A 23012-nucleotide genomic window follows, 5' to 3' on the forward strand; every position below is an offset into this window, starting at 1 on the left:
AGCCTTCAATCTCCACATACATTTGCATGTGTGCCTACACATACAGGAGCTTACACATGGGAACATGCACACACGCACACACACACACACACACACACACACACACACACACCCCTGCAAAAAATAACAATTTTAAACTGCAGCCTAACCAACATGTCACCACTCTGGTAAGGTGATTTTTCTAGTTCTTGGCATTGTGTCTTGTTTAGAGCTAGAGCTACCTATTGCATAAGCAACGATCACATTTTATAATCTGTCAAGTGGATTGCAGAGCTGAGCAGGGCATAAGGACGGTAAAGGGTGGGGTGTTGATGTCCTCTGGCCCTTCAAAGGTACCTTGGGAAATCTGATGCTTAAAGTGGTTTGTAAACCCCTACAGACCATGAAATGTACCTGCTTTTTTGCTTGTTTGCAAATCAAACCCATTAGTCATAACCAGGGCACTGGCTAATTTTATGTCAACCTGATACAAACTAAGAGTCATCTGACAAGGAGAGAGCCTCAGTTGAGAATGCCTCCAGAAAACTTGGCTGTAAGCAGACTGGACGGTGGGGTATTTTCTTAATTAGTGATCAGCTGGAGAGGAACCACTCTTCAGCCCATTGTGGGTGGTACCAGCCCAGGGCTGATGGTTCTGGGCCTCCATATTAGTCACTGTCCTGTTGTTGTGAAGAGACACCATGACCACAACAACTTTTATAAAGGAAAGCATTTAATTGGGGTTGGCTTACATTTTCACTGGCTTAGCCCATTATCACCATGGCAGGAAACATGGTAGCATGCATGGCAGCATGGTCCTAGAGAGGTAGTTAAGAGCTATACCCTGATCCTCAGGCAAAGAAAGAGGAAGAGGGACTGGGCCTGGCACAGGCTTTTGACACCTCAAAATGCACTGCCATTAACACACTTCCTGCAGGAACACACTTCCTAATCCTTCTGGAATAGTGCCCCTCCCTGATGATGAAACATGCAACTATATGAGCCTGTGGGAACCACCACCACCTCTGCATCAGAGTCTGCCTCCACATTTTTGCCCTGTTTGCGTTCCCACCCTTTCTTCAATGATAGACTACAATGTGGAAGTGTAAACCAAATAAACCCTTTCCTCCCCAACTAGCTTTTGGTCATGGTGTTTCATGCTGTCAATAATAACCCTAATCAAGAAAACTAGCATTTCTACAAAAGGGCCAATGAGACAGACACTAGGAACTATCTGACTATCACACTTTTAATAGTGTCATTTCGTGAAGCCCTTATCTCTGAGCCTATGTGCTAAGCTGCAATTAGAGATATATCTTGGGTTTCTTAGTAAAATACATAAAGGTACCCACAAAATAACAAGGAAAACCACTGCTCTAGAACTATTTTCATTGGAACCCCGGCATGCAGTAAGCTTCCTGGAGAGGATATGTTTACAGTAACTTGGTCCCAAATGGCTGTTAATTCTCAGTGTCTTGATTTTTGCTGTCTTTCATCCCAGACAGTTACAGTAAAGCAAGATAGGGAGATGGTGCTAGGATTATTATCCTCTGTCTGTACTGGGGCACTCTCAAGTCCTTAGCAAAGCATTTGTCTGGAATTCTCTTTCCTCCCTGAATGAAATAGGCAAGATGTCAGTGCTATGATGCTCCAGAGGGTGGACTAGGTGCCCCAGTCCTACGTCTATGCGGGCACATACCGCAGTAGTACAGAAGCACCTGGACTTGAAGGATGTTGATGGGAGATGTCATTCTGTAAATGTTTCTCATACTGGTTAATGAATAAAGCACTGTTGGCCAATAGGAAAGCTAGATAGGCGGGACTAGGAGACGAGGAGGAAAGAGGAAGTAGGAAGGAGGGTCAACATGGAGAGCCAAGATGGAGAGTCAGAAGAAAGCAGAATGCTGGCTGGCTCCCCAGTAAGAGAAATACATAGATCAACAGAAATGGGTTAATACTTAAGACAGAGCTAGCCGATAAGAAACTAGTACCTGGCCAACAGCATTATATCAAATACAGAGTCTCTGTGTGTTAATTGGGGCTGGCGCGGCAGCAGGACAAGACCAGCGGGGGCTGGCGGAAAAACCACACTCCTTACAGGATGTCTCCAGATACACAGGCCTCCAGGTCCAATAGTACCCACCCCACGGGGAAATGAAGGAAAGCTGGCGTGCCTCTCGAATGGCCCCTTTCTCCCTGTTGGCAGGCTCAGGATAGGTATGGTTTTCACTGCTTGTATCATCTAATCTCTAAGAGGGCTCACCTGGGATCTTAGCTGGGGGACTCTTGACCAAGTTATTAGGAAAAACGCGGGAAGTCAATATAGGCTCTAGTCCCCAGGGTAAATATGATCTCTTAGAGACTACAATGCATATATCCACAAACTCAAATGTTGATGATGGGGGGGGGGGCCCTAATCCAATAAGCTTCCTGTATCTTTAAAAGAGAACAGAAGAAACATCAAGTCTCTCTCTCTCTCTCTCTCTCTCACTCACTCTCTCTCACTCTCTCTCTCACACACACAGAGCGGGGGGGGGGGACTGTGTGGAGAGGACACATGGAAAAACCTATAAGCCAGGAAGATAGCCTTCTCCAAAAAATCATCTTTAGTGCCCTGATCTTGGATTTCTGGCTTCCAGACAGTGAGAATATAACTTTCTGCTGTCCAAGTCATGCTGACTGTAGTATCATGTTTCCATAGTGAAGCAAATTAACAGACAATACACTGCCAGGTCCAAAGGTCCCCCACTCAAAAGGGCAGGCCAACTGACTCAGTTCAAACTCTAGTCTAGCCCCAGCTCAACCTGGACTAGATTTCTGGCAGTTAGATAAAAGCCAGCATTCCTCAGGAACTTTTGAATCGGAACCCTATCTGCCAAAAGGAGTCACTTCCCTCACCTCTGGCAGAAGAGACATGAGGCTCCATTGAGATACACTGTAGTCATATATCAAAGCCCACACAGGTCTCCAGGCTCCCTCAGTCCCTATTCACAAGTATTGTTACACATTTCAAAGCCTCAATGCTGGCCCTTCTCACCTCAGATTCCTGCTCTCTTTACACTCTCTGTCCCTGGCTCCTCCTGATATTCTCAGCTCTCTCTCTCTCTCTCTCTCTCTCTCTCTCTCTCTCTCTCTCTCTCTCTCTCTCTCTCTCTCCTTTTCTCTTTTCTTGCTATTCTGCTTTCTCAGATAGAGCTGGCCATGGTTATGGCCAGTTTGTTTCCTTTTTTCGGCACTGGACTCTTCCAGATGTTCTCGGTGTTTTCTCTTTCTTGTATCTACAGTAAAATCCTTCCTATCCCACGGAGCAATCATGTCGACAGTTTCTTTACTGCGCCCTCTTGCATACATACACTACCTAAGTAGAACTGTGTTTTAATGCACTGTGATTTTTCTACCATCAGAATTCTTGGCAACTCCAAGAAGCTATTTTGAAATATAAATATTAAGATAAGATCTAGAAAGCACACGATATCTGTAAAAATATTTTACAGATTCAAGACCAAGCAAAATCACACACACACACACACACACACACACACACACATACACACACACAGAGAGAGAGAGAGAGAGAGAGAGAGAGAGAGAGAGAGAGAGAGAGAGAGAGAGAAATCCTAGGACTAATTAAAGGTCAATCCTGAAGTGCTCCCATACCTAGCATGAAGGGTAGCAGTTGGAGCCAAGAACATGCCTCATGATGGCAAATGCTGACTCAATGGACGCTTCCTAGGGGTCCATTTGATTAGAATAACTCATAACTTATTTTCGTTACTTTTTTAAATTGATGACAGCTTTAGGATACATTCTTTTCAATTTTTCCCATTTATCTGTTTGTGCCCATGTGATGAGCTGCAGGGCATGGGTGGAGACCAGAGAACAGCTTGCAGAAGTCAGTTCTTCCTTCCACCATGTGGTCTTCAGCATCAACCTCAAGACCTACCCACTAATCCATCCCAGCTGTCCTTTTGTTACATATTCCTGTATGTATCATTGTAGCATGTGTTCTAGTAGGTCTTAATAATAAAACTCGGAGTCAGATATTAGGGAGTGAAAGTTTCTCGCCAAAAAGAGACTGAGCTCCTTTCTCTCCCTGCCTTATCACTTCTCTCTCTGCCCAGACATATAACTTCCTGTCTGTCTGTACAGACCTACAGACCTCTATGTTTAGCTAGTGACTAGCTCTACCTTCTGATCTTCAGGCAAGCTTTATTTGTTAGAGTATAAACAAGATATCACCACATATCATATTCTAGAATTGAATTAATAAACAAGGTGTTGGAATAATTTAACCCACATAAGATGGTTAATCAGGGACAATATGAGGGCATTTCTACTTTCCAAATTTTACTCTCATGAATATGTTTATTGATCCTAAAGAATATTTTATAAATGAAATAAAAAGAAAACTAAAGCAAGTAAAACAGACTTAGAGAGAGGCTCAGTGGTTAAGAATGCTTGCAGGGCCTCAAGTTCTGCTCATAGCCACCTGCAACTTCCACTCCTGTCCTCCCTGGACACCTGCAGACACAAGTACATGAGAGAAAGACACACACATGCACATACATAAAATAAAAAACGCAAGTAAATACACTGTCTGTGATCACTGACACTTTCTGTAGCCCCTTCTCTACTCTCTGTCACTTCTGTTTCCTGGAATAAGCAAGCTAGGGCAAGCCAGCCTTTAAAAATACATATTAGATGGTCTAGAAACCGCTTTGAATGTCAGACTTTTGTGGGTCAGATTGAATGTGTGTGTGTGTGTGTGTGTGTGTGTGTGTGTGTGTGTGTGTGTGTGTGTGCTCATTTAAAATGTAAGGGTTAGCTGGAGTCAGCACACACTTCTTGGCAATGAAAATAATAGCTGGGGGTTAGAACAGTTGTTCAATAGCTCTGCTGCCTGGTGATTAGGAAAACACAGGGGAGCAGACATCTAAAGAAGGAAGTTTCTTATTTCTTTTCTTTTCAAGGCAATTTAGGTAAATTGCAGACATTTTCCTTTCAGAGCAGAAGACTATCAATAGAATTTTAAGTGTGATTCATTTATATTAATGTCTTCAATCTACCACTTCTTGGTTTCATCTTCTTTTATGATATCAGCCTTCAGTTGGAATTAAAATAATTTTATTTTGAGACAGGGTTTCTCTGTATTACTTTGGAGCCTGTTCTGGAACTCCCTCTGTAGACCAGGTTGGCCTTGAATTCACAGAAATCCACCTGCCTCTGCCTCCCAAGTGCTGGGATTAAAGGCATGCACCACCAATGCCCAGCTCGAAATTAAAATAATTTTTTTTAAGATTAGTAAGTTGCAAACCATAGAGGAATATTTTGTACGTGGACTCCAGGTTTTAGTAGAAAAAGAAATAATTTCAGAGCAATCATCTTCTGTGCTTAACGAATCTGAACACATCCAGTTCAAAACAAAGAGTGTATTCAGTTTAAAAGAATTTTTTTATTCCCTGAAAAATGAAACCACTTTGCCAAATCTGTCATATCTTAAAGGTGTTTCATCTTCAATAAACTATTCAGTGTCAATGGTATTGCGTGTGTGTGTGTGTGTGTGTGTTTGTGTTCCAGGAACAAGGAAATGTATGTGGGTCCATGTGTATACACACACAGACACCCCAAAAAGAAGAAGAAGAAGAAGAAGAAGAAGAAGAAGAAGAAGAAGAAGAAGAAGAAGAAGAAGAAGAAGAAGAAGAAGAAGGAGAAATTCTGCCTTCCCTCAGTGGAAAAGCATTTATCTAAAATGAGCAAGACCATGGGTTTAATCCCCAGTTTAAAAAAAAATATTAACAATAATAGGAAAGGACAACAAATATAATCTGAAACTACTATTTACACTGAGAAGCCACAGCATATGCCTTATTCCAAGCTGGATAAATCTCAGCCACAATGCAGAAACCTCCCAGGGACATTTACACCAAGAACAAAACATCATGGGGAGTGTGACTAAGTTATGCACTTGAAATGTGGTGATCTATATAAAGTATCCTGTAAAAAGAACAAGCTGATCCCTCAACTGCTCGCATTTAATGTGGTTTGTTCATCCCTTTTGTCATCAGGTCAAGGGCCTCTAACAGTTGAAAGTCACTTGGGATTGATGAGAAATGGATGTTTTATATTACACCATTAGCCATAAAACTGTGGAAAGCAAATATTAATTGTATCCTCCTCCCTGGGAACCTAAAAGGGGCCAAGAGAGGCAGCACTGAGGAAATGTCTTGAGGGAGTATTTCTAACCCAGTCACAGGCCACAGCAGTGAAGCAAGTAGGCTGAGTCAAATTTCATTTCAAGTCACTGAAGAGCTCACAGCCTGAGTGTATTACTGCTTCTTCCACACCCGGTGTGGAGGCATGTGTAGCCACCGGGTGCTCTGCTGGCTTTTGCACACAGAGTGATCAGCTGCCCTCCTTTCCTCCCTGCAAAATGCTTACTACATCCTTCTTTTCTCTTTATCTCCTTCAGCACCACTTGGTTTATATGCAATGCCTGTGTCTTCACTTACTAAATTTTAAAGTAATGATTTTACCAAAGGCATAGGTAACATTTCACAAACCAATTACTTTAAGTGAATATACTCAATGCGATAGTTAAGGACACCGAGAAGGATTTCTGGTGTTAAGTGACTGAACCATGCCATAGAAAACAGTATTCTGGAAAAAAGAAAGGAAGGAAGGAAGAAAAATCAAGGTACCCGGGAGGAACCATAGGCAATGGTTCATACCCTCTACTCTCTGCACTGGCCTGAACCTCCTCTTTTCATTTATGCAGCTCAACTCGGTTCTGGCTGCCTTTGCAGATCAGGGCTTGCCAGTGGCACCGACTAGAAGATGAACCTAGTGTACTATCTCTTCCAGAACCAGGGTGATGTATCCCTGGATGACATATAACCTTCAAACTGTGAAGTTATTTCTTCTGTGTAGTGTGACACCACCTCCCAAAAAGATGAATTCCCACTGCAGCCCACCCATCACAACCAGGCCATCTAGCCAAAGCACACTCAGGCAGGTGCTGCTGTATACAGGCTAATGCTCATCCCATGCAACAAGAGAAATAATCACTTGTGAGAAGGGCCTTGAAGTCATTCCAAACATAAATCATCACCTTCACTCAGTTCTTCTGTCAGTCATTGGATGTTGGGGCTACAGTATAGTGATGCTCCCAAATCTGTCCTTTCATATTGCCAGGTTGGACAGATGGACACACACACACACACACACACACACACACACACACACACACACCTGACTCTGGGAAGGTTCACAAGCAGTAAATATTGCAAAATTTTAAAGACAGTTTGCTGGAGAGTTATACCATTGATTTAAAGCTCACCTACATCAGAGCAAAGACCAGGAGGGAAAGCTCTACGGATTTTCATTAGACCACTGCTATACTGAAACTATATAATCATCCTTTCAAATGATTCAGTTCCTTTACTTTAGAAATGGATTTGCTGCCAGATGGGCCAGTCACCCATCCCTGAAGGCTGCAGGAATCAGTAGAGTCTTTGTGGAAAACAACAGGCTGGTATTTAATAGGATCAGATTTAAGCAGCCACAGCATGGGACCAAGGAAATCTGCTTCTGGTCAATACATTCTCTAGAAATAATGGAACTAATGAAAACAGCTCCATGCATAGAGACACTCACCAACTAGGATCGAAGGTAAATGCAAGAAGGAGTTCTCAGCGTCAAAAATGGAAAAGATGGGTTAGCAAATTGCTATGCCAGCCCAATAGGCATTAAGCAATCACAAAAGGTAGCATTCTGAGGATATCTGAGGGAAAGCCCTCAGATAACATTAGGTAAGCAAGAAGAAAAGGGGCAGGGCTACATGTATACCCCTCACTGGATATATGTTGTTTTTAACAATTACCAACAAACAAGAGATGGGAGGGTAGGAATATTAAATAATGGCAGATATGTGGTGATTTGGGTAGTTTCTTTGTGGTAATGCCTGCTTCCACCATTTACAAAGACTATCAATCAATCCTGCATTGATTCAGATACCAGGGACCTGGGGGGAGGGGCAGATTTTCAGCACTGAATTAAATGCCTGCAAAGAGCTGCTTGGCCTTCTTTACTGAAGGCAATCTCTTCCACAGATGCACAAAGGCACCTGAGAGTGACAAAGGTAGTTTCCTTGGCTTCCCACTACAGCTTCAGCTCTGACTTCTCCACATCCTAATGGCTGCTTTTGTCCCATTAGGCAGAGTGGTCTCATTAGAAGTCACCATGCTAATGGAAAATGCATTTCCAGGACAAAAGATCTCATCATTCCTACACCAGTGACAGAAGGTAAGTAGCAGATTTGCAGTCACTGTGGTGTTTCTTGCCTGGAAATTGAAAGCAAATCTCCAGGGGAGGTGACACAGGCTCTCCAAACTCAGGAGCTGCAGGGCCATGGGTGGGGCCCTAGGATGGCTTTAGGGCTGACCACAACACCAGGAAGCAAGGAGGCATTTCCCAGAATCCACGGAATCCAGACACCTTTTGGTGCTCTTGTTTTCATTCACTAGCCACCAGTCCCCAGAAGTCTTGTCCTTAACAGGGGCAGAGTGGGGCTGCTGTGCCCAGGGGTTCTCAAAGATAACCCTCAATGTCCTGGTATTTGCACAGGGAAAGGGAAGGGACACAGAAAAATAGGAAAGGGAAGGCCCAGGCCAACACACACCTGGCTCACACCTCTCCTCAGCAGTATTACAAACTGAAACATAGAAAGTAGTTGCGGAGAACCACAAAGTAATAGGAGGCCAGTTTACACTTACAGAGTGGGTTCCTCAAGGCAATGGATGAAGGGTCCTTCAGCCCGCTGTCCCCAACAGAACCAGATGTGTTTTCTCTATGTCAACAAGGCTTGGCTTCCACTTCTCTGTGGACAGTTATTTACAAGGTTCATTTTTCCCTCCGGCTGATGGCAGAGCTCAGGATGTTTGATGGAGCTGAGCACTCAGTAGGCCCTCAGTACACTAGACTGGAACTACAGGCAATGAATGTAAAGTCCCTGAAATGCTAGGGAAGTTGTCGAGTTTGCTTTATGAAGATGCGACCACTATGAAATTTAAAACTGCACTTGGGGGCTAGTAGTCACATCTTCAAAAAGCAAAACACGAAGTCAAACAGGCGCCATCCAAAATATCCCTGCAATATGTAATGGATCTTATCCGTGTTAATGATGCCTTTTACTGCAGGTTTTTGTTTGTTGTTTTGTTTGGGGGGGTATGACAGCTTTATTGTGTTTTTTTGATACTGAGTCTTCCATGTCTGGTGCATATATTGCAACTACTAAACACCCTAACTCAGATGGATTATATTTCAAGTTGCTCAATAGACAAATGTGAACAGTGGCCACCAGACTGGGCAGCTGAGAGGGGAATTCCAAAGAAATGTTACAATGCACAGAATACATCTTTCAAAAGGAAACATTTTGGGAGTGACAATAATGTATTTGATGACAAATTCTCCACAATCTATTTGGTACCGTTTATATCTGTTTTAGGCAGTTTTGGGGGAGGGAACTGGGGTGGGGCAGTTACACGAACTTGCTTGTGTGTGTAGAAACCAGAGAGCATATCAGGGTACCTTCCTTCACAGCTCTCGCCATACTTTCTGAGACAGTCCTTTTCCTGAGCCTGGAGTCACAGGATTCAGCTAGACTAGCACCCCAGGGAGTGCCAGAACCCACATGCCTCTACCCCACCAGGGCTAGGAAGTGACAAACGGGTATCTATTGTCCCCTTTGCAAATGTTTTTGAACAAATCTAAATGAGAAAATGTATAGAGAAAAATCTTGAAGCAGATTCACAGCCATGTTTACCATGGAAATTTAGTGAGTGCACGTACATGCAAATGCTTTTGGTCGAGCACAGAGTACTTCGGATGTTGTTCTGAGCTACTTTAATGTTCAGCACTTTCCAGAGAGCTACACATTTTTCTTCTGAAGCTAATGCTTCTCTCACATACATTACAAACATGAACTTATTTAATGGGATCAGGATTACATTAGCACCAGAGACCCCAGAATACCACAGTCTCCTCCAAAATCCAGCTGCTCCTTTACTTGGCCACCCTTCCATTGGGTGTGTCCCACACAGGAATCCTGTGACACACACAGTGTTCATCATGGCATAGGTAGGCATCAGCACCCACCATCCCAACACAGGGCCTAACCCAGGGCGAGTGAGAAAGCTTATACTCTTTTCTACACACCCCCCACCACACCACCCTACACCCCTGCTGCCGAGCCTACATGAACTTGAGACTGATTCAGCTGGGACTGCAATCTGTGAGCTACTCAGCCACCTGTAATGAGGACTGAGGATCAGCCCTGGTGGCCAGCCCAAGAAGCTAGACTCTGCAGAGGCCAATTTACCTCAGGTTACTATAGTGGTCAAACACAGGAAGTACTGATTCAGGATCCTATTCCATCTCCATCAGAAACCAAGTCTAACAGAGGTCTAGACAGTGAGACTGGCATCTGTCCCTCCCTTTGGGGTAGGGACAGCTTTGAGGGAAATAAAGTCCCTTCCCCCATAGCTCTCCAAGGTCTCTGATGTCAGAGGGAGAGGTTATTTGCCCCAGTTCCTAGGAGGGAATCAATAAGCTCTGAGGAGCAAGGTTCCAGACAGGTTTTGAGAAAACTACACTACAACCTCCCCAGAGAATGAAGCAGACAGCTCCGGGCTCCTCAGGAGGCCGAGGGCGAGCAGGAAACTGGAGTGAAGCCCTATGAGGGAGTCTGCGGAAGGAAAAGGTCCCTAAGGCTTGTCAGTCCAGAGCTGTGTGGCCAAGATCTCTACAGAGCACACTTCTAAAGTAATGTTATGGGTCTGTAGCTCCTCAGAACTTACCCTGCAAGGTGTTAAAATACCGATTCCCTGGATTTTTTGTTTCTGTTTTTCTCCATTTCTCTCCTCTTTTAATGAGAAAGCAGAAACTTCTGAACTCTTTTCCTTAGGAGCTGCAACAAATTTTGTTCTCACACACTCCCTTCCTCCCCTGAAGATGTGTTTCCCAATATTCAACTTGCACCAAGGATGAAAAGATAAGATGAAAATCTCCCAAACACGCCTCAAAGAACCTCTCCAAATCCTTGATCAAACAAGGCTGAGGACTGTGGTTGGGAGAAAAATAGTATGCCTGTCCCTGGCATGTCCACAAGCTGACTCGAGCCAGGGAGTGTAGCAGCAAGGCAAAGTCATCGAATATGGAGCTTTGTCAAGTTCCTCCTGATGGCAAAGCCATCAGCCATGCTTGATTAAAAAGGATAATGAGGCAAGGTGTTGGTGGTGCATGCCTTTAGTCCCAGCACTTGGGAGGCAGAAGCAGGAGGATCTCTGAGTTCGAGGCCAGCTTGGTCTATAAGAGCAAGTTCCAGGACAGACCCCAAAGCTACACAGGGAAAACCAAAAGAAAAAAAAAAAAAAAAAAAAACGGATAATGAGAATGAGAACATGGGCACTGTTGGCAGGGTTGGAGTCTGGAATCTTGATCAGCCTTTGTTACTGTGTGCATGTTCCTGTCTCCACAATGGCTCTGTCCCTGTATAGCCCCCCTTCTGTTGTTTCAAGGTGAACATTTCTCTCTTCCCAGTGGAAGAGAGTACCAGCAGATCAAAAATACCTTTAGAGAGATAAACTGAAGTTTCCCCAAATGACATGAAGTATAAGAGTTTGCTTTCTCTATAAAGGAATTTATCAAGTATGGGGATGGTTAGGAGACAATGGGGCGGGGTGGGGGGGCAGGATTGGCTATTTGGTGATGATAGTCTTAACTGGTCAAGCACATGGGAGTGTGTCTTTTTATTCTTTCAGATCTGGTGTACAATTGAATTTTTACTTTTTTCTTTCTTTTTTTTAAGAGTAGGAATCAGGGAAAAAGAAACTAACATCCTCTTCCAAGAGCCTTTCTAAGAGGGCTATTTGGTCCCTACTCAGCACTACACCTCCCTAGGCTATCACAGGCCATTCAATGTCAACACAAGAAGACAGGGTACTTCATCCTATTTCTCTTTAAAACTACAATCTCTGCCCCTGTTTCTTTGTCTCTCTCTCAAGAGAAAGATTTAGCTTTTGATCACCCGGAAGAAACAACATCCTCTGGGATATTGAAAATGACAGGAGACTGCCTACGAAACCCTATGGTTTACATTGAGAGTCTGAAGGCATCGCCACGCTCTGGATCTAGGGGTTAACAGTGCATGACGAAGACACACTCTCAGTAAGAATTTAATTTAGCACAGACCAGACTGCCTGATGAAACAAACTGGCAGCAATTCCACAGGGCAAGCCAAGAAGCGAGACTATAAAACACAGGACAATTCCCCATCTCTAAATCGCTTCCTCTCCGGATCATGGATGCCCTAGAATTGTAGCTAACCTCCATCCCACAATCTCAATTCTAAAAATGCACTTTACCAAAGTAATTTGGCAAATTCACAAAGAAGTCTGGTGGGTTGAGGTGAATAATATCTGTTTATAATGGGTGAAAAACAGAGAAAGTTCCAAATGTTCCTCTGAATGAAGCAGTTAAATAATTGATGAAATTGTAAACAATCACCAAAATGCAAATGCCTAAAGTGTGCCCCTTAGCAAGCTGGGTTCTATAACATACCCTATAGCAGAATCTGTTTTAAAACAAAGTGCACATGGCAGAAACAGTAAGGAGTAGAAATGTTCACTGGTATTCCTTGTCAGTAACAACGAAGTATTTTTGCTGTCTTTGTGATTTTCATGATCTGAATTTTTTTCAATGAGCTTATATTTTAAAAGTAATCCCCAAACTATTAAAAGCTATTTTTCCCCTTTTGCCATAGAATCTCAGTATGTAGCTCAGGCTGGAGATGTTCCTGCCTCAGCCTCTTATGTTCTGGGATTACACATAGACACCACCACACCTAGGTCAGAGAACAGCTGTCTCCTTTACAATGAAAACAAAACCATGAAAGTACCTAGGGCAGGAAAGATATGTTTCCAAGAAGTCAGGGCTGTGCCCCCCAAGCAAACAAACGCAGGCACCAATTGGAAGAAGGCCTGCCTTTCCACAGACACCTTACACTAAACAATACTGTGTTCCAGGCATGATTCCAGGCCTTGAAAACAGAGTGAGTGGGCTCTGTTTTCCTTGCCTTCACAGGGTTTTCAGCATAATGGGATAAAAGTATCCATTGGGCTTGGCTGGGAGAATATACCTCGCCTGTAAGAATAGAAAAGGAGGACTAGAGAGTCCCGGAGCAGTACTGAAGGAGCAGAAACAGAAAGGGAAGCCATGCAGGGAAGCTTTAGGGACTGTCTCTGGGGCATGAAGGTGTGAGGAGCTGGGTGCAGGGGAGGGGCACTGGGCCAGGTATGACACAACACAGCTGAAACATGTAAGGGGTAGGCTAGGGAAGTGGGCAGACTCGAGTACAGAAGGTCCCAAATGCCTCATAGAATCATCGGGTTCATCCTGCGGTCACCAGGAACCTCTGAAAGACCTGGGCTTTCCCAAGGGGAGTCAGTCCCACAGGAGTATAGAGAAACAGCCACTAGTTGGCACCCGTAGAGAATGATTTCTCAATACCAGTTGTACACCTGCGGCTGAGTCTGTGAATTGGGCAGTTCACATCATGCCACCCCAGAAGGGACCATCACTGTCTTCCAAATGAGGAAGCCAAAACTCAGTAAGTACAGGCCAGCCAATTCCCAAGCTAAGAAGCAGCAGATCTGGGCATCCCTCCCAGGCTGACCTCACATGTTTGGGGTTGGGAGATGCTAGAATGGATTTCAACTGTTCTCTCCCAGTCGCTCCATATTTACAAATGATCGCAAATATGTGTGCAACACTTTCTAGCACAAGAAATTTGGTTGCTATACAGTAAGAGGGGAAATGGGGAGCCTTGTTTGTTTGTTTTAAAAAAGGAAGAAATAAAATATGGAATTGGATCTATCAAGGGAGCTTTTTTTTTTTTTTTTTTTTTTTGTTCCTCAAGAGAAACCATTTGGGAGTTGGGAGCAGGCCTTTGTTTTTTTTTTTTTTTTTTTTTTTTTAATAAGGAGACACAGGTGAAAAATATGAGGCATGACCCACAGGGGAAACAAGAGTAGGGGAGGGCTCAAACTTTAAATGGAGAGGGGGGTTGAGAGTGGAAAACATTAACATGAAGAGATGGACCATATGAGTGCAGGTAGAGGGAAAGGAATATCTCCAGCGATTCCCAAGTTATTTTAAGAAATACAGAAATCAGCATTTATGCAGACTTGCTGCCAAGCAGGGGAAAAGAACAACCTTCAGTCGGAATACATTTATGAAGTGACTATACTATCTACAGTAAAGCAGACAGAAATGATTAAAACAAACAACTTCTGCCTCCAGAAACTTCTAATGCAGTGGGGAGAAGACACACACACATTCAGTCTTGGGCATGACTTTTTCAGATAAAGAACCAGCTAATAAAACCTATACCTACATGGAACATGAGCTTTGGTCACAAATTAGATGAAGAGTGGCTGTTCAAGCAGGAGAAAGGGGCGAACGGATGCCTAAGAAATGCAAAAAGATGCTCAGAGGATAGCCAGAGTAAGTCTAGTATCTGTATGAACAAATACATCTCTGGAAAGGGGTAGGGGATGTACAAGGGGATGGGAAACCTAGGAGATAATTAATGCTGGATTATTTTCTTCTTGCCAGACAATGACCAGTTCATTTTAGACTAATGACCCCATTATATAATTCTCCACACACACACTTTTAATATGAGGCTCAGCATAGTAAAGTCACTTGGAAAAAGTGTCACCACTACCTGGGAAATCCATACCCAGTTTTTCCTGACTGTCCAGCTGCCTCTACACACCTCTTCATTTATGAAGCACCAACTGTATGCCTCCCTGGGAATGGTAAGTACTATAGTAGTATATGGAGTATGTGTCAACTTGTAACTACTCTACTCCCTTGAGTTCATGCACTCCAATATTTGATGGCATTTTTAGAAAAAATTACTAATCTACTTTCAGGATTGAGAAACACCTCTGATTTTTGGGCACAGGGGATGAAGGGCTGATACATTGAAACACTACTAGTTTAGCACACACTTAAGTGACTGACTAAGCTATTTTAAACTTTGGCTTAAAATGTTACTGCTTTTAGATAAGAATGCAAAAATGGTCCAACCACTTTGAAAAAGACTTTGGCAGTTTCTTATAGAGTTAAACATATAGTTACCAAATGATACAGCAATCCCACTTCTGGGCATTCAACCAAGAGAAACAAAAATGTATGCTCACATAAAATCTATATGCAATAGCTTATAGTAACTTTCTTCATAATCATACCAATTGGAAACAATCCAAATGCCCTTCAGAAAAATTAGTGGATAAGCACTGTGGTTGTGGTATGTCCATACATACAATGGAAAAATATTATGCAAAATAGCAACAAACCTATTTATATGTGGATATATCCAACACCAAGTAAATCACAAAGAGTTGCTATGTGAAAAAACCCAGGCTCAAAAACATATTTAACATTTTATGACAAACTGGGAAAAGCAAAATTACAGAGAAGGAAAATAATGAGTGTCAGCTGGAAGGGTGAATAGAGAATTATTGTCTGGTTTTGGTGTGTGTGTGTGTGTGTGTGTGTGTGTGTGTGTGTGTGTGTGTGTATGTGTGCACTCCCATGTGGTATTGTATTGTTTTCTGAGAGATGAAAATATTTTATATCTTAGGATGATATTGTATGTTATTCAGATTAATTTTCCTCAACAATGTCCACACTCACTAGCCCAATTATATGTTAGTGTTACATGATAAATGGAATGTACATGGAATTAAGCTTGCTAATAATCTAACAATAGGATAAGAAGACCTCAGATGATCAGGGAGTGGGCCTACAAACCACCGAGTTTTGCCACCAATGTAGCAGAGCTACCTTGGCTTCCCCCCTTGATCCCCTAGAAAGAGCAAAACCCCATCAGCACCTGGGTTTAGACCCTTAGAGACTCAAAACAGAGAAAACAGCCAGCCTACTGGGCTTCTGACTTGTGTAAACTGACAAAATTAATCTGGGCTGTACTAACCCTCTAAACTTATGGCAACTTATTACTGAAGCAATAGAAACCTAATGTAAGAGTTATCAAACACTGTTTTCCAAACCATTAGAACTACACTCTTAAGAAATTTCTAGTGCTTAATTTTTTTAATGCTTACTTTGAAAGATCAGTAAATAGAGTGGACCAAATGAAAAGCTCATTTCTTCACACCTGGATCTGCAGTCTGTCAGGTGTCTTCCTTTTCTGTCTATCCACTGTGGAAAACTAACGCCAAGCTCCCAAGTCCCCAGGTCACTTTCCTCACCAGTGGCCAGTTCAAGGTTTGTGGCTCTCAAACTGTGTGACTCTCAAAGCTTGCACAGTCTCAATAAAGGCCAACGATCTCAGGGCTGCAAACAGAAACACCCAACAAGAAGAAACTGAGGTAGGAAGGGCCACAGTAAAGAACCATTCAGAACTGGCCAAGACAGAGACCTTCCATTAACACAGACATTCACAACCAAGAGGCAGAGCCCTCAGTAATGGATGATTCACCAGGATTTTAGCAGCTAATGAAGGTGTCATCTGAGAAATCTTATAAATCTGATAATTTTCTTTGAATAATTAATATGGAACAAGAAACAGTTTCCTTACTAACCATAAGTCCTCCACTCCTACTCTGGCTCATCATCAGTGACAGTACTCTCCAATTTTTCAACAAGCTGAAGACAGCATTTTTCATCTAAATTTTTAGCCCTTTGTGTTTAATTAATGTTCTCTTATAAAGTTCTTTTTATAGGGGAATGGCACTTGAAATTGTTTAACTATTTTCCACATCCTGCTGTCTATAAAATCAATTCAGTAAGTTACTAAATCAAAGTAGAAACTGGAGTGCATGAAGACCCAAGTTAAACCCCTAGTACCCACATAAGAAGCCCAGTGTAAGGGGATGCACTTGTATTTCCAGGACCAGGGATAATCAAAGGCAAGCATATTCCGGGCTCTCAGTGGCCAGCCTGCCTTGCCCCATTGGCAAACTCCAGGTTCAGTGAGAGACCGTGTCTCAAAAAACAAATGGAAAGAAGGTGAAGATGGCATCTCAGTGTCAACCTTCGGCCTCCACACAAGTACACATACATGTTTACACACACACACTCACAAGAAAAAGAAAATATTAAAGCTTTCCAGACTAACAAACAGACAGTAAATATTGCAATATCATCTATGGACAAGGCCCTAGAAAGTACAAAGGAGCAAAACCTGGGTGGTCCTTATCCCTAGAGTAGCTGACAATATCACTAGATATATAACTGAATTAACAATAGTATAAAGGGAAACATGTGAGATCCTATACAAAACAAACATGTCTGTGATGATTTAAATAAGAAATGTCCCCAGTCGGCTCATGCATTTGAACACTTGGTCTCTGGATGGTAGTGATGTTTGAAGAGGTTAGGAACTTTCTGGAGGGGCAACGTTGCTGGACAAGGCAATCACTGGGGACTGGCTCTGAGAGTTAGTTGGAGCCTCACTCCTACTTTCAGTTTGCCCTGTGCCTAAGTTGGCAGGTGGGGATGTACTAGCTAAGCTTCTTGCTCTGGCTGCCTGATGCCCTGCCTCCCCTGCCATTGTAGACTTTCCCTCTGGAACCATAGGTCCAAATAAATTCTCCCAGAAGGTTTTGGTTATGGCATTCTGTTGCAGCAACAGAAAGGTAATGAACACAGTACTATTAGGTCAAAGTAAAAAGAGGCTGTTTATGGCTGGAGAAGTTGAGGGGAAGGTTTCATAGAAGCTTCAAACACAAAGCAGGAAGGGCACTCCTCCAAGACTGCATTTCCCTAAAGGAGAAACCTAGAAATTCCACCTGAAAGTCTTTCTCTCTTAATGTGCACACTATAAGAACTGAACAGGATTTTAAAGGAGGGAAAAATGATCTCTGCTTCAAAACTAAGAACTTCAGGTTTCTGACCTTGAACTAAGAGCTAACTCCACCAAATGTCCTCCTTTGTGTCTGCTGAGAGTAAAAGTGACACTTCTGGGTGGCTCTCAGTTCTAGGTTTTTTAGACCATGTATCCACTGAGGCCATTTCTATGTATGACTGGGTTATGCTGCTGTCATACACATTGCCAGACTGTATTTACATCTACATTAATAATTAGGAATGAGAAGGGTCCCAAGTCAACACAAATCTCAACACAAATCTGAGAGTGGTCTGTTCTATATGCTCATGAACCAAAAGATGCACAAAGAAATATTCACCACCCAGGCTAGCCCCAAGTGGAAGCAGACCAACTATGTCTCCCAACAGCTTCGAAGGGCTTGGTGGCACACATGTGTAGTATTGTGGGTCCTAAAGCAGGGGGATCATGAAGGTAAAGCCAGCCTGGGCTACAAAGCTAGACCCTCTTTTTTTTTTTTTTAATCTAAGAAATAAATAAATTTAGGTATATTAATCTGGTGGAATACCATTGCAAATAAGACCAATTTGGCAAGCATAACATTGTAATGTTGGTTGCCAGAAACACAACAGAAAAGCCACTGCAAAGAAAAACAAGCAAAATTTATATGTGGTATTGAAATGAGAATAACCCTTGCCCTGGAGTTTGGGGGATTGAAGGTGACAATAGACAAACCTCTAAGGTTTTGAAAATGCCTGTTTCTTAGTCTGAAAGATGGTTATTGGGAGCTCATACTTTGAAAAGCCATCAAGCTAATTGATAATACTTCTCTATATGATGCTTTATTTCAGTAATTATCTTTAAAAAAGCATTCATTAATTAAAGAAATATAGTAGGATGAGTAAAAAAAGAAAAAAACCTTAAAATTGAAGTGCAGGATGTATGTTCACATTCATAACTTTCTGTTAGTTTTTTTCCGTATCTGGTTGTATTAACTTAGTATTTTATGTGTACATTTAGGCAGGGAATAAGCACAGACTGATAGTAAGCAGAGAACTAAAATTAATCTCTGCTTACACAACTAAGAGGATTTATTACTCTACTTCACTGATCCTCATAGAAGAATACAAAAGTGGGGGAGAAGAAGGTATGGGAAGAACTTCAGGAGAAGAAAAACAAAACCCAAGGTCGCCAGAACATTTTCAGTGGCTGAAACAATGGTTACTTTAAAAATTGTTACAAGCCAAGAGGGAGGGACTAGAAGTACCTAGCAACTGCCACTGTACTTGAACCACGCCTCACTCAAGAAACAACAGATCAGACTATCATGAGATCTCCTGCTTGAAACTGTAACCCTAGCTCCAGGCTGCCATGGATATATCACTAGCCCATATATGCCATTAAGTATAGAATTTCCTCATCAGTAATTGTAGCACACATCTTTTCTGAATGTTAACTCTAAGCAAAGGAAAAGAAAATCCCTTTCCTACCCTCATAGATCAGGTATCAGAATGAATGACTCTCCATGCACACAGCATTCAGAGGTCTGCATTTTCCTTTAACTGTGAAAACCGGGAGAAAAGGGGGTCATGCTCTGCAGGTGGGGGAAAGGTGCCTTCTTAAGCAAGATTCAAGATGAAGTCCCCAGGCCAGGGCTTGGATTCTAATCCCCTACACAGGAAAATACCCGTCTACCAGTACAACTAGCACCTGCTTGTCCAAAGTCTCTTTGCAGTGACTGCATAGGACAACCTTGCCAAAGATGCTGGGGCAGCCTAGGTAGAGAAACGCAGGCCTCACACTTGGAAAGGGCTGGGTGTTCACTAGCTATACTCTCAGAAAACTGTCACCTGTCAATCACTTGACCTAAATACAACAGTACTGGAGTCACTGGGGGAATGGGGGGAGGGTGGGAGTCCGAGCATGCTCAGTGATGGAGATGACATCACTTAATCAATGCTGGAGTCAGGAAGGCTGCATCAGCAGCCTTGAGCGGGCTGCCAGGAACGTATCAGCGGGGACCTAGAGGCTCGCATTAACTCAGTCCCTTCCCACGAGGCTCGAATACAAAGAGGGCACCGTGGGCCACACACTCTAGGGAGAGCAGACTAAGAAAAGGGGTGGGGACAAGACTAGTTTATTTCATTTGGTATATTCCATTAAGAACTATAAGCCATTAGTATTCCCTCTCCCTTCCAGCAGCCAGACTGCAGGGACAGAGCTAAGTTGGGAATACACACTTGGGGGAGGGGGGTGACCAAAGAGGAGACCCTGGATATGCTAAAGTAACTTCTGATCTTGACATAGAGGGTGTATTTAGAGACTCCCTATTCCAGAATATTGGACAGTCTCCCCTCCACCCAGATCGAAACCTATCACACTGTGTGTGGACACTCAGAAGAGAGGATCTGGGGGGAACAGGGGCATCCAGCAGATAAAGCTCAAATCTAGGACAATTTGGGGTGATAGGAAGCAAAAGACAGAAGAGACCTCCCAGGGATACCAAGAGCACCCCTCACCTTCCACACGGGGAGCAAGGTGAAACCGACTATACAAGGCCTAGGCGAGGATTTTGTTTTTCTTGCACCTTGCCTCCCTACATTTTTGGTTAAGGTCTCAAGACAAATCTTAGCCTGGATGCATTTGTGGTTGTAGAGCTTATACTTTCGACCAAGGCCTGGGCATCCCGACTTGCTGGGCAACCCGAAACACTGCCCACGCGGAGGCGGGCGTGGGAACAATAGGCCCACCCGAGCCCCCACCCACGAACAATGGCGGACCTCGCACACCCCCGCCGCCCGGTGCTACCACCGCCGAGAGGGAGTCACCCGCCAAGGGCTCTAGTAGGATCCACCCCCGAGCCCAGCCCCGCAGGGATGTCCAAGGGGGCGCCAGGAAGATTTCTATGGTGCAAAGCCAGAGGAAGGGGCGAGACACCAAGGCCACTTACCCCGATCACCACCGTCTCCTCGCCTTTGAATTTGGGGATGAATTTGTCCCCGCGGAGGATCTCCGCTTCGTTGAGGGGCCGGAACCGGCACATCACTTTGATGCTGCATTCGGCTGGATCCGCCATCTCGGGACGCTGCAGGAGGGGATGAGGGGATGGGTGGGGGGCCGGGCTGGCAGCCAGCAAGGAGGCCGCGAACCAACCGCTGCCCGCAGCTAGGCCGCCTCCCGCAGCCTCCCGCAGCTTCTCAGCAGGTCATCGCGAGCCTGCGCTGGACAGCAGGGCAGCTCCGCCACCGGGAAGGAGAGCAGCCTATTAGTTAGTCCCCCCCCACCCCCCTGCTGCTGACCTGCAGCCGGGTCCTGCGCCCTGGCCCACCTGCCCGCGACCACGCGGCGGGCGGACTAGGCGATGCGCAGGGAGCGATCCCTGCCCGGCTTAGACCTCCCGGGCGCCGGGGCGCTCAGCCATCCTGCATCAGCACCAGGACGCTCCGGCACCTCCAGGCCCGCCCCTGGCCCCGCCTCGGTACGGTGACGTCACTGCAGAGCCCGCCCCACCCTGGGTGTGAGCGCGGCGCATCCCGGGACTTGTAGTAGGTCACTCTACCTACAGGTGGAAGGGCAAGGATGCTTGGATTAATTTGTGAGGATACTCCCCCACTCCCACCCACGCCTGGGGAACTGCAGGACTGATGTGGCTGCACAAATCAAGAACTGAACGGAAGCCATATTAATATCCCCTGTAAACCTCTTTATAAAAATACAGGTCACATCTTTTCCTGATCCCAAAGGAAAAATACTTATCAACACAGTGTACAACTGAACAGCTGTAGTAGTTTTTGCAAGAATTCTAAGGAAAACAGGAAAGAAACGAGATTTGCATGGAAACCAGTTATACCTGGAAATTCTTGTAGGTAAGATAGGTAGTTCATAATAGCTCATATTCGATGAAAGTCCAGGACTTTACCACTGCAACACTAAGTCAGAAAAAAAAAATCCACACACCCACATATTTAGCATGCTATTTTAGAGCTTAGACATTGAAACTGGCTTTTGAATCCCAAGTCAGGAACCTCTCAACCAAGTGTGGTGGTACATACTTGGAATCAGAAGGCAGCTTGAGACATAAATAAATAAAGAAAGACCTCTCAGTTACAACTAATCAGATCAATTTCTAATTCTATTTAGAATCCTACAGAATGAACAGAATATATAAAAGATCAAATCCAAAGTTCTTGACAGGCTCAAGTCCCCATAATCACATTTATCCCTATAGGTTTAGGCTCCCTCTTCTCCTGTAACTCCCCCTCTTGATGTTACAATCTAACAGGTACCAAAATTCTTGAGACTTCTTCCATTCAACTGTCCTGCTTTTTGTTTTTGTTTGTTAGTTGTTTGTTTTGTTTTGTTGTTTAGGCCATTTGCTCTGCCAGACTGACCTACTCCCATCCATCAGTGTCTTGGGAATCTTATGCCTTATGAGAGTTGATAGGAACATTACCAGAGCCACCGAAGCAAATGGAGAACTTACTAGAATACGAATGGTCTAACTTATTTATTCAAGAAGGTGCTAAACAGCCAAGCCAGAGTTAATGGTGGGCTACTAGGACTTTGCCTTAGGGAATCTTGTCTCTGTACTTATCTTGTTCTTACTCAAGACCCATCCCCACCTACAGGAAACCAAGTGCTTGCCAACATTTTGTCATTCTCCAATTAATATAAGGATAGATGGTTTTCAACGTTTGGGAAGATCTATGAATGGTCTGGGATTAGTTTAGCACAAGAAACTAGAGTCAGAAATTTTGTAATTTCATAAAGGAGCCTCATAGTAGAAAGGTTCCTGAAAACTGGTGCCTTCCCACATCCCACAAGAATGCATTGGGCAATAACTGGGCACCCATTGGATTTTGCCAACACTAACTTGTCAAGCCTAAGACTACTTCTACAGGAGAGTTTCCCTGGTGGCCTGTGGCTGCTTGTCTTTACTCACTGCCTCAAACTCCTGCATCTGCATCTCTACATCTAGACAATGAATACCTCCTTGCCTTTGTGCTGTCTGCAACACAGAATGCAGAGCAAGGGGCACATTGTATGAAGATTTCACCTGACCTTGAATCCTTCCTCTCTCATCCATGGCAAGGTATTTAGTTTCCTTCAGACCCAGCTTCCT

The 23012-nt window shown here is 43.8% G+C and overlaps 1 protein-coding gene across 1 annotated transcript in view; it reads right to left on the reverse strand.

The window, feature by feature from the left end:
* Positions 1–21166, reverse strand: part of Kif5c (kinesin family member 5C) — a 151513-nt gene extending 130347 nt beyond the window's left edge. The window contains exon 1 of the mRNA XM_051184720.1: positions 20841–21166. Within this exon, the coding sequence (XP_051040677.1) occupies positions 20841–20966 (126 nt within the window). The 5' untranslated portion in view covers positions 20967–21166. The remainder of the gene's footprint in view (positions 1–20840) is intronic.
* Positions 21167–23012: the final 1846 nt, after the last annotated feature.

This window comes from Phodopus roborovskii, unplaced genomic scaffold (assembly GCF_943737965.1).
Source record: "Phodopus roborovskii unplaced genomic scaffold, PHOROB, whole genome shotgun sequence".
NCBI classification, from domain to species: Eukaryota; Metazoa; Chordata; class Mammalia; order Rodentia; family Cricetidae; genus Phodopus; species Phodopus roborovskii.